This window comes from Stegostoma tigrinum, chromosome 1 (assembly GCF_030684315.1).
Source record: "Stegostoma tigrinum isolate sSteTig4 chromosome 1, sSteTig4.hap1, whole genome shotgun sequence".
NCBI lineage: Eukaryota > Metazoa > Chordata > Chondrichthyes > Orectolobiformes > Stegostomatidae > Stegostoma > Stegostoma tigrinum.
Window position 1 is genome coordinate 160,732,289 of NC_081354.1, and position 16,268 is coordinate 160,748,556.

At 41.2% G+C, this 16,268-nt stretch overlaps 1 protein-coding gene across 4 annotated transcripts in view; it reads left to right on the plus strand.

The window, feature by feature from the left end:
• smad2 (SMAD family member 2) overlaps nucleotides 1–9,253 on the plus strand; it is a 102,348-nt gene extending 93,095 nt beyond the window's left edge. For all 4 annotated transcript variants that reach the window (XM_048529437.2, XM_059649820.1, XM_048529445.2 and 1 more), the window contains one exon: nucleotides 6,332–9,253. In XM_048529437.2, coding sequence (XP_048385394.1) covers nucleotides 6,332–6,455 — 124 coding nt within the window. In that variant the 3' untranslated portion in view covers nucleotides 6,456–9,253. The remainder of the gene's footprint in view (nucleotides 1–6,331) is intronic.
• The last annotated feature ends 7,015 nt before the right edge of the window (nucleotides 9,254–16,268 follow it).

The window sequence follows — 16,268 nt, forward strand, 5'->3', positions numbered from 1 at the left end:
ACTCAGTGACCTGTAGTTCTCTAGTTCAACCCTGCCCCATTAACTGCCTTTGTCAGGGCCCCTGCAGTCCCCTTCCATGGAGGCTGAGAAATTATTCAATTTTAAATTTTTTTTTAAGAAATCTAATGCCAAATTGGAATTTGTTCATGTATATCACTCCTCTTCACTAATTTCTATACCAGTGATTACAGGTACAAAGTACCCAATTAAAATCTCACCTCCATCTTCTGGTTCCTTCATCTGCTGCAGACCCAGTCTTAACAGCTACGTCCTTTCAGATTTGACCATCAGTAGTTGAGCTTCTTAGCCACTTCATGGACACTGAAGTCACCCAGAGAGTAAATTCTGTGTCCAAGTAGTGTTCAATGACCAGGATACTGATTCATCTGAGGGAGCGTGGTACAAGTTAATTAGGAGGCTTCAAAGACCATTGTTGAACTAAATGTTAGATAAAACTTAGATGAGCAGAGAGATCTCGGTGTCCGTGTACACAGATCCTTGAAAGCTGCCACCCAGGTTGACAGGGTTGTTAAGAAGGCATACAGTGTTTTAGCTTTTATTAATAGAGGGATTGAGTTCTGGAACCATGAGGTTATGCTGCAGCTGTGCAAAACTCTGGTGTGGCTGCACTTGAGAGTATTGCGCAGAGTTCTGGTCATCATATTATAAGACGGATGTGGAAGCTTTGGAAAGGGTGCAGAGGATATTTACTAGGATGTTGCCTGGTATGGAGGAAAGGCTGAGGGACTCGAGGCTGTTTTTGTTAGAAGGTTGAGAGGTGACTTAATTGAGACATATAAAGTAATCAGAGGGATAGTTAGGGTGGATAAGGAGAGCCTTTTTCCCAGGATGGTGACGGCAAGCACGAGGGGGCATAGCTTTAAATTGAGGAGTGAAAGATATAGGACAGATGTCAGAGGTAGTTTTTTTACTCAGTAGTACGGGAATGGAACACTTTGCCTGCAACGCTAGTAGATTCGCCAACTTTAAGTACACTTAAGTTGTCATTGGTCAAGCATATGGATGAACATGGAATAGTGTAGGTTAGATGGGCTTCAGATTGGTATGACAGGTCGGCACAACATCAAAGGACGAAGGGCCTGTCCTGTTCATGTGTATGTTCAATGTTCTAAATATCACTGTGCCAGCATCTTTGCTAGGTCTCTCTCTAGGGTAGTGGTGGGGTTCCTGAATTGTGCAGTCGTGGAGCTGCAGACTGCCACAGGTTGTGTTGATGAGGCAGGTGGTGGCGTGTCCTGAATTCTGCACACTCTTTCCCCTGCACGTGTTTAGCCTTTGTGTTCTTTGGTGATGCTTAGTGGTTGGCTCCTTCGTGGATGCGGCTTCTCCAGTTTGTGTGTTCTAGGGCAAGTTATATCTGCTTGTCAGTCACGATGTTGTATTTATTTTGGGGGGCTTTCAGAATGTCCTTTTTGTTTCTGTACCCTCCTGGTGATTACTTACCATCGTGGAGCTCTGAATAGAGCACTTGTTTTGGAAATTTTGTGTTGGGCATGTGGACAGTATGGGCCTGCTGATTGTAGCTGGTCATGCATCTGGGTTTCCAAGATTTTGTGAAGGCAGCACTGGAGTAACTCCAGGGATTTGAGGTGTCTGGTGAACATGATCCATGTTTGTGATGCAGATCAAAGGTTAGGGATCATACTCCTTCATATACTATGAGCTTAGTGCTGGTTTAAGGTCTTGGACTTGGAACATTCTGTTCCTCGGGCATTCAAAAGGCGCACTGATGCATTGGAGTCACTGTGGATTTTGTCTGCTCACACTGAGGGGTTACTCCTGTGGTATGGAACATGATCCATATTGGCCAGGGGCACACTGGATTTTGATGGTCCTGGGGATGTGTTGTGTGACAGGAGCGGGTTGATAGAGAAAACCTTTATTTCCAGGATGCTTAGGGGGTTTTGCTTCATTGGCTGTATAACTGGCTTGGCTACAGAATGATGCGAACAGTGATGTTTGATACCCAGTCCAGCTGAGGTCCTGCCTCTCTAACGTACCCCTTGCCTGGGGTCTGATGCCCATCTGGTTAAACACTCCACCAGTCAGCTTGTTCTAATCAGGGGAGCCCTACGATCCTCTGGGACTATGGTGACTTTACTACAATCACTACCATCATATTATTACCTGAAAGTTTACTTTCAAGTCACTCACTATCCTGACTTGAAATATATTACTGTTTCTCCACTGTTGATGGGCTAAAATCTGAAATTCTTAGGACCATTGTGGGTCTACGTACACCCAATGAATTGCAGTAGTTCAAGAGGGCATTTAGGAATGGGCAATGAATGCCGGCCCAGTTAGCAAAGCCCACTTAGACTGAATAATGAAAGAAGTGAACATGGATGGGATGGACAAGAGGTGATTTCTGTCCACTTATTGCAATCTGCATTCCTGCCCAGAAGAATTTGTTGCCTTTACTTTGCAAGTTGGCGGTAGCATTGGTGGGGAGAATCAAATTTTAAAAAGGCACATGGCATGTTTACGTTCATGGATTGGGACATTGAATATTAAAATATTGACAAGTCATGTAGCAATTATATAAAACCTTACGCCACATTTGGAGTATTATAAAGTTCTGGCTATTCACAGCATAGGAAGGATGTAGTGGTTTTGGGAAAAGTTGTAAGAGGTTTACCTGGATGTTGCCAGATTGGTGTGTATTAGCTGTAAAGAAAACAGAACAATACAGTGCAGAACAGGCCCTTCAGCCCTCGATGTTGCACCGACCTGTGAACTAATCTAAGCCCATTTCCCTACACTATCTCATCATCATCCATTTGCTTATCCAACGACTGTTTAAATGCCCTTAATGTGGCTGAGTGAATTACATTGGCAGGCAGGGAGTTCCATGCCCTTACCATTCTGAGTAAAGTACCTGCCTCTGCCATCCTGTCTTAAATCTATCACCCCTCAATTTGTAGCTATGCCCCCTTCTACAAGCCGACATCATCATCCTAGGGAAAAAAACTCACTGCCCACCCTATATAATCCTCTGATCATCTTGTGTGTCTCTATTAAATCCCCTCTTAGCCTCCTTCTCTCCAATGAGAACAGACCCAAGTCCCTCACCCTTTCTTCATAAGACCTTTGCTCCAGACCAGGCAACATCCTGGTAAATCTTCTGTACACCTTTTCCAATGCTTCCACGTCCTTCCTGTACTGGGGCGACCAGAACTGTACGCAGTATTCCAAGTGAGGCCGCACTAGCATTTTGTACAGTTGCAGCATGACATCATGGCTCTGGAACTCAATCCCTCTACGAATAAAACCTAACACACCATATGCCTTCTTGCCACTCAGGTTGATAGTGCTGTTAACTTTCAGGGATCTATGTACATGGACACCAAGATCCCTCTGCACATCCACACTACCAAGAATCTTTCCATTGACCCAGTATTCTGCCTTCAAAAAAGTTGGACAGACTTGGATTGTTTTCTCTAGAGCTTCAAAGGCTGACGAGCACCCTGAGAGCAGTATATAAAATTGAGAGGCATTTATAGTCAGGAATCTTGTTTTCTCCCCAAGGTTAGAAATTCAAATTCTAGCGAGCACAAGTTTAAAGTGAGAGGGGTAAAGTTTTAAAGGAGATGTGCAAGGCAGTTTTTGTTTCAAAACAGGGAGGTAGGTACCAGTGGAGGTAGTAGGAGAAGGTAAGATAGAAAAGTTTGAGGCATTTAGACAGCCACATGAGCAAATAGGAAATAAAGGGTTATGAACCACATGTAGGCAGATGTTAGTTTAGAATGGCATCAAGGTTGGCACAGACTTAAACGGAAAGGCCTGTCCCTGTGCTGTACTGTTCTCTGTTCTAAAATGTAGATAGTGGCATGCCACCGTGTAATTGTGACTATCAAGTATTATATTTGATCGTTCTCCAAGCTCACTTTAGTTATCATATTTGCTTGGTACTGCTTTTGATTTGATTTAGTATTGTCACATGTATCAAGATGCAGCAAAAGGTATTGCTTTGCATGCAATTCTGACAAATCATTACCTTACATAAGTGTGTCAGGATAATAGAATGCAGAATAGTGTGATATCAACAGAGGTCTGTTCATAAGTCTGGTAACAGTGGGGATGAATGACGTGAGGCTATTCTTCACCCAGCTAATCCTTATTGATTACACCCACAGAGAGTCCACTGAGTATTTTTATAACTATCTAACAACAATTTTGGAAAAATTAACTGTGTAACATTAAGCTTTCTGGCTGCTTTTGAGGATATTTAAAGCAGTATGATCAAGTAGGGGAAGAGGTGTTTCCATTTGTAGTGGACTTCAAAATGAGCACTATGAATGCCAGATTGTCATTTCGTAAGCTTTATAAAGAATTCTGGAGAAATGACTTTGCCTTGAAAGTAGTTTGAATGTAAAACTTGTGATCATAAGGTGAATAGCCTTTTTAAGGAGAGCTTGGAAAAGTGCATCATAGAGAGAAGAGTAGAAGGACATGTTAGGGTTGGATAATGAGCATGAAGATTCTTGTGTGGAGCATAAATTTTTGGCATTGGCCAATTGGGTCAAATGGCTGCTTTACTTGTACGCTAGTGCTAATGTAGCTAGTGACTACAAGCTTTCATTTATTACCGTCATTTCTTAGCTTCAATATTTAATGCAGCGGCAACTGCTGTTAATGGGTTCAATTGCCTTAAAATATTTCAATCATCTAATCGATTGTCGTGTCTCACTTTAATCACCTGCATTTAGCAATAGAGAATTTTCTGATTTCATTTGACCTGATCTGTGCCTCTGTCTGTAACTCGTTTCTATTTAACTGTCCTCAGCTTATTAGGAGCATAGAGTATAAAAATAAGTTACTGAACTTGAATGAGACACTTGTTGGGCCTCAGCGACAGTACTGTGTACAATTATGGATGCCTTAGTATGAGAAGTGATTTACAAGAATGGAATCCTGATTCAGGAATAGAATCTTCAATTATGAGAATTGATTTGAAGAAGTTGGGGACTGTTCTCCTCGGAGGGAAGAAGACAAAGGAGATTTGGTAGACATGTTCAAAAGTTTTGGTCAAGTTGGATGAAGTAGATGGGGAGAAGCTCTTCCTGCTTAAAAGAAAGAGAACAAGAATGACAAGGCATGGATATTAGTGATTTGCAAAAGGGATGAAAAAACTTGTTACAGTATAGAATGCACTTCCTGGAAATGAGGTGGAGGCATGTTCAATTGAGGTATTCAAGAGAGCATTGGATAATTAGTTGGATAGAACTAGTGTGCAAGTGAAAGAGGAGATGAGCACGGAGTAATGCACGTTTGAAGAGTTGGTGCTGCCGTGATGTGTCAATACCTTTTTTTTCCTGTGCCGTAACAATTCTGAGTGTTATGTAAATAAGTTGTCTTGTGATAGTTAAAGCTCTCGAACTACTTTAAGTGAGGCAAGCACCAGATCTTCACCTTTTTAAAACATGCTTGTTGTGAGTCTTTAAGTTGGGAACCATAGCCTAATTACGTTAGTACTGCCTCCATTTATAAAGCTAAGAAACGCTCATTTCTAATGAAACTTGTAAGTCTACCAAATTCACCAGAGCTGTTTATAACCAAAGCATTAATTTTGAAAAGTGAATGTGTCAAACAGTTGATATTCCTCAATGACTGACGAAAAACTAAAATATAACCAAATAGTTGTAACAGTGGTGATGGCCAATGGAAGAATGTTGTCTAATAGACTGGAATGCTGTCTGTTGTTCTTTGAATTGTACTTTGATCTGTTATACCAATCTAAAGAAATTAAAGGTTTCCTGGTTTTAACCTTTTATCCAAGAGTGGGCATCCATGACAATACAAGGCTTGCTCAGTATTGCACTGGAGTATAAATCTGGATTAACGTTCATAGTGGTGTGTACCCACTGATAAGATTTTGAATCAATTGGTGATATTATTATTTGAATTAAAAGGGTAAATGCAGTTAGCTTGTTTTGAGAAGATTTGTAGCTCAGGTTGAGGTTCTGGATGTGAGTTTGCTCGCTCAGCTGGAAGGTTCGTTTTCAGACGTTGCGTCACCATTCTAGGTAACATCAGTGAGCTTCTGACGAAGGAGGCTTTGTCGGAGGCTCACTGTTACCTAGAATGGTGACGAAACGTCTGAAAACGAACCTTCCAGCTCAGCGAGCAAACTCACATCCAGGTAAATGCAGTTGCTGTTTTGGGGCAGGAAGATTTTATTCTTGACAAACTATCTTTCTCCTATTCCAAACCTACCCTGTTAATTTTAAAATCTATTATAATTTAGTCTGACTGTAATATATTGTACCTGCATTACATTGCACTAATTGCTTCAACTTTGTTCTTTTAGACGGCAGACTGTGACGAGCACTCCTTGTTGGATTGAACTTCACCTGAATGGACCCTTGCAATGGCTTGACAAAGTTTTAACCCAAATGGGGTCCCCCTCTGTCCGTTGTTCAAGCATGTCGTAAATAACTATACTCCTATTTCAGTATCAAGATGGGACTAAACATAAGATGGAGTCCAATCAACAGACTTAAACAGCTTTTCTGTTTTAGTACTTGTGTTATCCCAGAGACTGTTAATACAAAACAAAATCAAAAAGAATGGCACTTGATCTCATCAATTTAAGCACCTTGTTGAGTTTTATTACCCCACACCCAGATTATGACAAATGTATTTGTGTATTAAACACGTGAATATAGCTTATGGCTGAGGGTGAAGGGAAAGCTGTGTAAAATGACATTGTGTTAATGCACGTTGAGTGCCTGAGGTCCATCAATGACATGTACAGTATTTCAATTGTGATTCTACACACACTTAGTTAGGGATTCTTCATTAAATGAAACCTGTATCCTTGTCTCATCCCCACCAGCCCCCTTCCTGCCTTCAATTAATTAAAATCTGACGGGTACCTTAATATAATTCATACACATTGCAGATAACAGTTACTAATGAATTTAAAATGAGAAATCGAAAAGTCGATGGCAGTGGGAAACATAGCATGAATTTAGTTTCCACATTGGATTAAAACTGCCATAAATTCTCTGTTTTTAAAACAAAATATCACTGGCAGGTAAGTGAGTTTAATTCCCAAAGATTGCCATGATGCTGTTACTGCTGGAGAAATACTGAGTTGTGACAGCCAAAGTTAGTTAAATTTGGATTTGCCACTAGAAGAGATGAATGTAGCTGAAACTGGCATTTCACTATACAGACACTTTCAGAGATGGTCAGCAGAGGGAAATGTACAGAACTGTAGTCAGATCTGGCATATTATTCAATTTAGGTAAAGTATCAAACTAGCATAAATTCCTGCTGAATGTAGCTCATAAGAACCTAAGTGAACTTGGGGGGATAAAATGAGTACTTCATAAATTTTACAGTATTTTATCAAATTGTTAAATAGTTGGACCTTGGATTAAACAGCTTAGTACAGTTCATTTAACTTTTGGTACCTGTTGAGCCTAATTCTGATCATGTTGTTTCAAAATGGTGTATAAATGAGAAACTTGTAAGCTATTTTAGCCTCTACTTCATTTAAATTTGTTTTAGAATGTATATGGTACTGATGCTGTTCGCACAAATCCTGGTATTAAGCAGAGGTTGTAGCTGTTCTTCTGCATACTGTTACAGTAACTTTTACTGAAGTCCCTGCTGTGATTTCCTTTTGTCACTATTTGGGGAAAATCTTGGGACAAAAGTTCGTATTTGTCAGGGCTTCTAAAACTGTCCAAAGTGGCACTGACAGTCTTAATGGTAAACTAGAAGACCCTTCACACATACCAGATAATTTGCCATATTGTACTTGGCTTTTCCTGTTAATTGTGCAAATTTTAATATTGCCCTAAATTTGTTTTCCCTCTCCTAGCACTGAAAATTTGTGAAACTGGGGTAGTAACAGATCCAGCAGAAGGATTGTTCCAGCAAGTTGTTGAGCAATTTTTGAAGTTAACAGTATTGCTGATTAGGGCTTTGTTTGAAAGGGCTCTTTTCTTCATAATACATTATTTAAAGTGGCATTGAAAATATTTGGGTTTATTATTGATAGATGCCAGTTGATGCTCTTCATTTGAGTTGCTACCTCTGGATGAGATCTGTGCCATTTCCATTTAAGTTGAATTCTGATTTAGGATCATTTCTGGAAAGATGGGGTGGAAGGGGAGGAGAGACAAGTTTATATGAATCATATTTTTAAGCATTGGCTGAAAGAGTACAATTGAGGGACTTGCTGCCTCAGTGTTTTTAGTCAATTTTGCATTTAGTCATTTTGCCAGTGCAGTATCATGTTTAAAATGTAATGAACGTTGGTTGCATCTTGTAAATATCTATTACTGATTTAAATTGTCTTTTTTAATCTTAAATTGGACTTCTCATATTTGCAGAATATCCAATTAGGCTAAATATTCCCTATTAGGAAGGTAGAAATTGATCACAAACACTTCTTAACTTTCTACTCCTTCCTCCCCCAAGCTGTAAAAAGCACTGAAATGTAGCGTAAAGTTATAAATGGAGTGTCTTAATCATTTTAGTATTGCCGTTTTCATTTAAGCATTGCTTCTTTGAAGCAGTGATTTGACTTCACTTTTGAATTATGTTTAAGAAATATCCACAAAAAGACACAATCTACCTTGCAATTTTAGTATAATGACTGGATTATAGCTGTACATGTTCTTCATGATCCTCAAACACTCCAAATTCATGTACCCAAAAATCTTAGGGAATACATTTTAATGTGTTCTATTTGTTTGGCAGGGTGGCTACAGGTGGGATCTTTTTGAGGGGCTCTGTAACTTGTAAAATAGAACACAAATGTACAACTTGCTAATAATTCTGTGATCTAGCTGTCTGTCATATTATCATTTTTGTGGCAGCTACAGGATTGCTTTTTAAATTCTTTGTTTATTCCTTTTACATTACACTAGTGCTGTACTTTGTAAGTGCAACTAGTGATAGCTTATTTTTTTTGAGAACCGAGATGGCAAGTGTTAATGCTTCCAAAAGGTGTGCAGCTGTGGCTATTTGTAGGCCATCAGAGACAGTTCTGCTTGCCATAGAGTTTTGGGAATGAAAGAAAGTAGCACCAAATAATAGAAAATGGGCCAGACCTTTTAAAGGAAAACTAGCAGAGCCTTCACCATTCTACTTGTGAGCTTGTTTTACTAGTAGAATTCTGTATTGGTAGAACTGGTGAATTTGAAAGGAAAATATCTTCAGGCTTGTTGCATATGCAGACTAAGTGAATACACTAATAAAGTTTTAATTCTGATGTTCTTTGTTTGTATTTTGTGTGAATGTGGGGCAGTATTGTGAGCTATGATATAATGATTGGAGTGTGCCCTGAATTCTCAATGAACACTTCACAAAATGTCATGATGCCTATTTCATCCATCCCCAGAAATGATTAGACTTGCATTTTTGTTTTGATAATACTGCTTCTGCGTTTGAGGTATTTGTTGCTCTCTTTAAGTGCAAGATACTGTTGCTAAAGGGTGGGAGATATCTTTGCGGTGGAAGTGGCCTTAAATTGGGAGGAAATGTGCTACTGAAAAGAAGCAGCATATAATTAAGGTGGATTTGTAGTTAATATAACCTGTGCAAATTTTGATAAATTGCTCCCTGATTTTAAACCCTTCAATAATTCATGTAACTTGAGAGGTTACAACAGTGAATGATTAGAACTAATGGAATTTTTATATTTTAAACTACATACTTGCATTCAGAAGACCAAATGCCTGCCTTTGGTTTTGATTTCAGGTCAGCGGTTGGTTGATTGTTCCCTTAACCTTCTGTAGTTCAAAGAACAAAGAAAATTACAGCACAGGAACAGGCCCTTCGGCCCTCCAAGCCTATGCCGATCAAGATGCTCTGTCTAAACCGGTCATCTGTTTTCCAAGGGTCTGTATCCCTTTGCTCGCTGCCCATCCATGTACCTGTCCAGAGACATCTTTAAAAGACACTGTCGTGTCTGCGTCTACCACCTCCGCTGGCAATGCGCTCCAGGCACCCACAACACTCTGCGTAAAGAACTCTCCACGCATAGCTCCCATAAACTTTCCTCGTCTCACTTTGAACTCGTGACCCCTAGTAATTGAGTCCCCCACTCTTTTGGGGGGAGGGGGGGTGGAGGTGGAGAGCTTCTTGCTATCCACCTTGTCTATACCCCTCATTATTTTGTAGACCTCAATCAGGTCCCCCCCCCTCAATCTCCGTCTTTTTAATGTAAATAATCCTAATCTCCTCAACCTTTCTTCGTAGCTAGCGCCCTCCATACCAGGCAACATCCTGGTGAACCTCCTCTGCACCCTGTCCAAAGCATCCACATCCTTTTGGTAATGTGGCAACCAGAACTGTATGCAGTACTCTAAATGTAGCCGAGCCAAAGTCTTATACAACTGCAACATAGCCTGCCGACTGTTGTACTCAATATCCTGTCCGATGAAGGAAAGCATGCTGTATGCCGCCTTGACCTCTCTACTGACCTGCGTTGCCACCTTCAAGGAACATTGACCTGAACACCCAGATCTCTCTGTACATCAATTTTCCCCAGGACTTTCCATTTACTGTATAGTTTGCTCTTGAATCAGATCTTCCAAAATGCATCACCTCGCATTTTCCCGGATTGAACTCTATCTGCCATTTCTCTTCCCAACTCTCCAATCTATCTCTGTTCTGCTGTAATCTCTGACAATCCCCTTCACTATCTGCTACTCCACCAATCTTCATATCATTTGTAAACTTGCTAATCAGATCACCTATACCTTCCTCCAAATCATTTAATATATCACAAACACGTCCCAGCACAGATCCCTGAGGAGCACCACTGGTCACAGGTCTCCAATTTGAGAAACCCCCTTCCACTACTACTCTGTCTCCTGTTGCCTAGCCCGTTTTTTTTTGTCCATCTAGCGAGCACACCCTGGACCCCATGTGACTTCACTGTCTCCATCAGTCTGCCATGGGGGACCTTAACACGTTTACTGAAGTCCATGTATATGACATCTACAGCCTTTCCCTCATCAATCAACTTTGTCACGTCCTTGAAGAATTCTATTAAGTTGCTAAGACATGGTCATGTCTTGCCATCTCTTTATTCCCATTTGGAAAAAAATGGGCTTGATTCTATCCCTCAGTATCTTTTTCCAGTAGCTTCCCTACCACTGACGTCAGGCTCACTGGCTGATAATTGCCTGGATTATCCCTGCCTCCCTCCTTAAAGGGGACAACATTAGCAATTCTCCAGTCCTCCGGGACCTCACCCGTGTTTAAGGATGCTGCAAAGTTCACATCTTAAAAAGGGCAAAAACTAGCCCACTACTCAGATACTAACACTTTGCCTGAGAGATCATTATGCCATTTGTTCAGGATCAGTCAAAGTAGTTTATCAGCAAGAGGACATCTGGTTTTCTTTGAACATAGCTTAGAAGGTATGAAGGAAAGAACTACATGTAACTAAATAAGTAATGCTACACTTCTTAAAATTGTGGTTGCATATATATAGATTCTGAGAATTAGAATATGGGCATGTTTGGCTATTAGTGGCCTACGAAGGTTTTGTCACAAGATTACTTAAGATGTGGGATTCAGTGTGAGCTAATGGATACATATTTGGCTGAATGGCAGGAGACAATGGTGGAGAGTTGCTTTTTAGACCGGAAGCCTGTGATCAGCAGTGTTCCTCAGGGATCAGTGCTGGGTCCTATTTTGTTTGCCATTTATATGAATGATTTGGATGAGAATATGGGTGGCCTGGTTAGTAAGTTTGCAGATGACCCCAAAATTGGTGGCATTGTAGATAGTGAAGTTTTTCTAAGATTACAAAGGGATCTTGATCAAAAGGGTCAATGGGCTAAAAATCGGCAAGAGTTCAATCTGGATAAATGTGAGTATTGCATTTTGGTATAACAAAAGGGTAGGGCTTATACGATTAATGGTAGGGCCTTGGCGTTGTAGAAACAGGGACCTAGGGGTGCAGGTAAGTAATTCTTTAAAGTTTCCATAACACACGGACAGGATGGTTAAAAGGAGTTTGGAATGCTTGCCGTCATTGCTCAGTCCTTTGAATATAGGAATTAGGATGTTGCATAGAGGTTATAAAGGACATTGGTGCGGCTTCTTCTGGAGTTCTGGTTGCCCAGTTACAGGAAGGAAATTATCAAGCTGGAGAGGGCTCAGAAGAGATTTACCAGGATGTTTGCTGGGTATGGAAGATTTGAATTATAAAGAAAGGCTGGATAAGCAGGGATCTTTTTGTTTTACTGGAATGTCAGAGGTTGAGAGGTGACCTGATAAGACATGAGGCAATTTTTTATTTTTTACAGTGGTTCACATATATGGAATGAACTTTCTAATGAAGTGGTGGATGTGGGTACAGTTATAATATTTAAAAGACATTTGGATGGATATATGAACAGGAAAGATTTGGAGGGAAATGAGCCAGGAGCTGGCAGGTGAGACTAGTTTTTAGTTTGGAATTATGTTTGGCATGGACTGGTTGCACCAAAGGGTCTGTTTGTGCTGTATGACACTTAATGTCTGTGTATTAGGTCAACGTTGCAGGAGACAGTGGCATATTTGCTGACTTTTATAATGAAATTGCTTTGGAAAGCAGCATCCAGCAAAGTGTTTTCCGAGTTAAGGGTGAAGGTGTATTTCTGTAATTAAGAAAACAGACCCAGAAAACCTGAATGGATCTATAATGCCATTGCCTAGCAACAGTTTCTGAACTGAGGTAGATGCTGTTTCTTCACCACATGCCTAGAAGCTGTGGTTGGCTGTTGAAGTTTGCACGAATAAGCAGTGCTGTTTCTCTCAACATCCATTAGACATTGCAACTGAAATTTTCAAACTGTTTCATCGAGAAAGGTTTAGAAACAACCGGAAAGTTTTTAAAGTTTTGGCAAAGATCTGTAGCTCAGAATATGGGTGAGGTTGTTGACTAGTTCACTGAGCTGGCTTGTTCTTGTTCAGATGTTTCATCACCATGCTAGGTGACGTTGTCCTTCCAATGAAGCGATGTTATTCTGTTCCGCTTGGAATTTATACTGTCTGGTCTGTTATGGTGAGCAGTATCATTTCTGGTTTTGATCTGTATGCGTTTGTATCTGGGGTCCAATTCTATGTTTTGTTGATTGCAGTACGGGTGGAGAACCATGCCTCTAGGCATTCCTGTTCATGTCTATGTTTTGGCTTTGGCTACGATGGTTACCTTATCCCAGTTAAACTGATGGCCTTCGTTGTCTGAGTGTACTGACACTTAAGAGGAGTTCATCATGCTGTTTTGCTGCCACTGTGGAGACTGAACTATAACAACAAAGATGCAAACAGAACAGACTTCATGGCTGAGATAACAGGGTGTAGAGCTGGATGAATACAGCAGGCCAAGCAGCATCAGAGGAGCAGGAAAGCTGAAATTTCGGGTTGAGTACCTTTGTCAGCTTTCTGCTCCTCTGCTGCTTGGCCTGCTGTGTTCATCCAGCTCTACACCTTGTTATCTCAGATTCACCAGCATCGGCAGTTCCAAAAGCTCTGTAACAAGAGTTCACGGCTAAGATAATGGGAACTGCAGATGATGGAGAATCCGAGATAACACTGTGGAGCTGGATGAACACAGCAGGCCGAGCAGCATCTTAGGAGCACAAAAGCTGACATTTCGGGAAGGGTTTAGGCCTAAAATGTCAGCTTTTGTGCTCCTAAGATGCTGCTTGGCCTGCTGTGTTCATCCAGCTCCACAGTTCATGGTTGCCCTGGAGACTATATTAAAAGACAATAGACTTGTGGACAAAACACAACAAACCATCCAACAAACTAATCCCCACACTACACAGAAGGAACAAAGGGGACAACCTGCACACAGAAAAACACGAGAGAAACTCAAAGACAAAAGACATAATCCTACCAGCAGACAATGGGCATGTGACCATAATTATGAGCAAACCAGGCTACCTTAAGAAAGCACAGCACAGGCATTGCTTGCAGATACAACCACTTACTGACAGGTGGTGATAGACCTAACACTAAAGCTGGGTAATAGGATCGCCCAGGCACTGAAGAGACTAAAGGGCGTAGGGCAGATAACCAAGATGGACTACAGAAGAACAAAACCAGAAGGCATAAACAGCCCCTCGCTTCAGTGGACTTCCCAAAGTACACAAACCAGACATCATCTCCACCTGCTTTCTTCTCCCACCACCTTCCCTTCCGCCCCCTGCCCCCCAGAGTCAGTATCCAGGCACTCCTTCACAAACTGGCTAAGGACAGACCTGCAACAGATTGAAACACCTAGTTGACTGATCGCCCCATTCCGTTCACTCAACCCAGGACTGCCTTGAAAGATTTCCAAGAACATAAATCAGTGACAAGATTATGGTATCCTCTAACAGCACTGCTTTATTCACGTCAATTGACGTCCCACTAGCCAAAGAAACAGTGGCCACGTTACTAGAGGAAACATCTGCGCAGACCAGCAGTGTCAATGTACTTAAATTCCTCGACTTCTGCCTCACCCCACACTTGGTCTTTAATGTCGTGTACAAACACAACAATGGGACCACCAATCTGCAATGAGTCCTGAGAAGCAGTCATGCAAAGACTAGAACACCACCATCCCACACCTTTTTACTTAAACGATGGATCCAGTACATAGACGATAACTTTGATTATTAAATGCAACAAATTAGAAGAGACCCACCACTTCATCAGCATATTTGTGGGGATTAAATTCACAAGAAGAAAACAACAATCAACTTCAGTTTCTGGATGTTAAAATTGAGTGTATGATCAATGGGTAGTTCCAAACCTAAGTGTACAGAAAAGCAACCTATACTGATCAAAACTGATCCATTCCTGAACTTCCACGGCAACCACCCGAATGCCCACAAACAAAGCTGCGTTAGGACACTGTTTAAAAAGGACGGATAACGCTACAACACTCCAGAACGATGCAGGGAAGAGGAAGAGCACCTCGCTATAAATGGATATCCCCACAACTTCATCCACGTGCCTACAAGACTGACAACAACAGGAGGAAACAGCACACCCTAACACACCGGCCACACTGCCATACATCAAGAACATATTGGGACTAACCGCAAGACTCTGAAGACCACTAGAAATCATGGCAGCCCACAGCCACACTCTGACAAACACTCAAGGATTAAAGACCCCATTCTCACAACATGCAGAATGAACATGGTTTTAAAAATGCCATGCAACAATAGCCACAAACATTATACTGGACAGTCAGGAAGGAAACTAGCCATCAGACCAGATGAAAATCAGCCAGCAGCATGACAAATTTTCCTTTTAATATTGGTATGCTCGAACAATGAAGGCCATCAGTTTAACTGGGATAAGGCAATCATTGTAGCCCAAGCCAAACTTAGACAAGCACGGGAATTCCGAGAGGCATGGTTCTCCATCCATACTGCAATCCACAAACACGTAGAATTGGACCCCGTATACAAACCCGTACAGATCAAAACCAGAAATGATACTACTCACCATAACGGACCAGACAGTATAAATTCCAAGTGGAATAGAACAACATCACTTCATTGGAGGCTTCCACTGATGATGTCACCTAGCATGGTGACAAAACATCTGAATGAGAACAAGCCAGCTCTGAGCTAGTCAACAAACTCTCAACCTGAAAATTTCAAATATCAGGACACTTTTTTTTTAGATAAATCTGAACTCCAGTCTGAAGATGTTCCATTCTGGAACCTGTCCAGAAATCTAATATCATTGACTGGAACTTGAAGGAACTGATGTCAGCACTTTTTGTCATCTGAATTTGTCCCCAGAGGGATGTTATTTTGTTTTACTCTTTTTGCCTAATTTTCCCTCCTCTTCCACCTCCGGCCCGTATCTCTGCAGTCATGTATGTCATTTTGCCCTGTTATGCGTAAATGTGTGTTTGGGATTAAGGAGATATTGTTTAATTTGTGTGTGGCTTAGTTGATAACTAGTTTGCTACTTGTTTGAAGAACACAGAACATAGAACAGTACAGCACAGAACAGGCCCTTCAGCCCACGATGTTGTGCCAACCATTGATCCTCATGTATGCACCCTCAAATTTCTGTGACCATATGCATGTCCAGCAGTCTCTTAAATGACCCCAATGACCTTGCTTCCACAACTGCTGCTGGCAACGCATTCCATGCTCTCTCAACTCTGTGTAAAGAACCCGCCTCTGACATCCCCTCTATACTTTCCTCCGACCAGTTTAAAACTATGACCCCTCGTGTTAGCCATTTCTGCCCTGGGAAATAGTCTCTGGCTA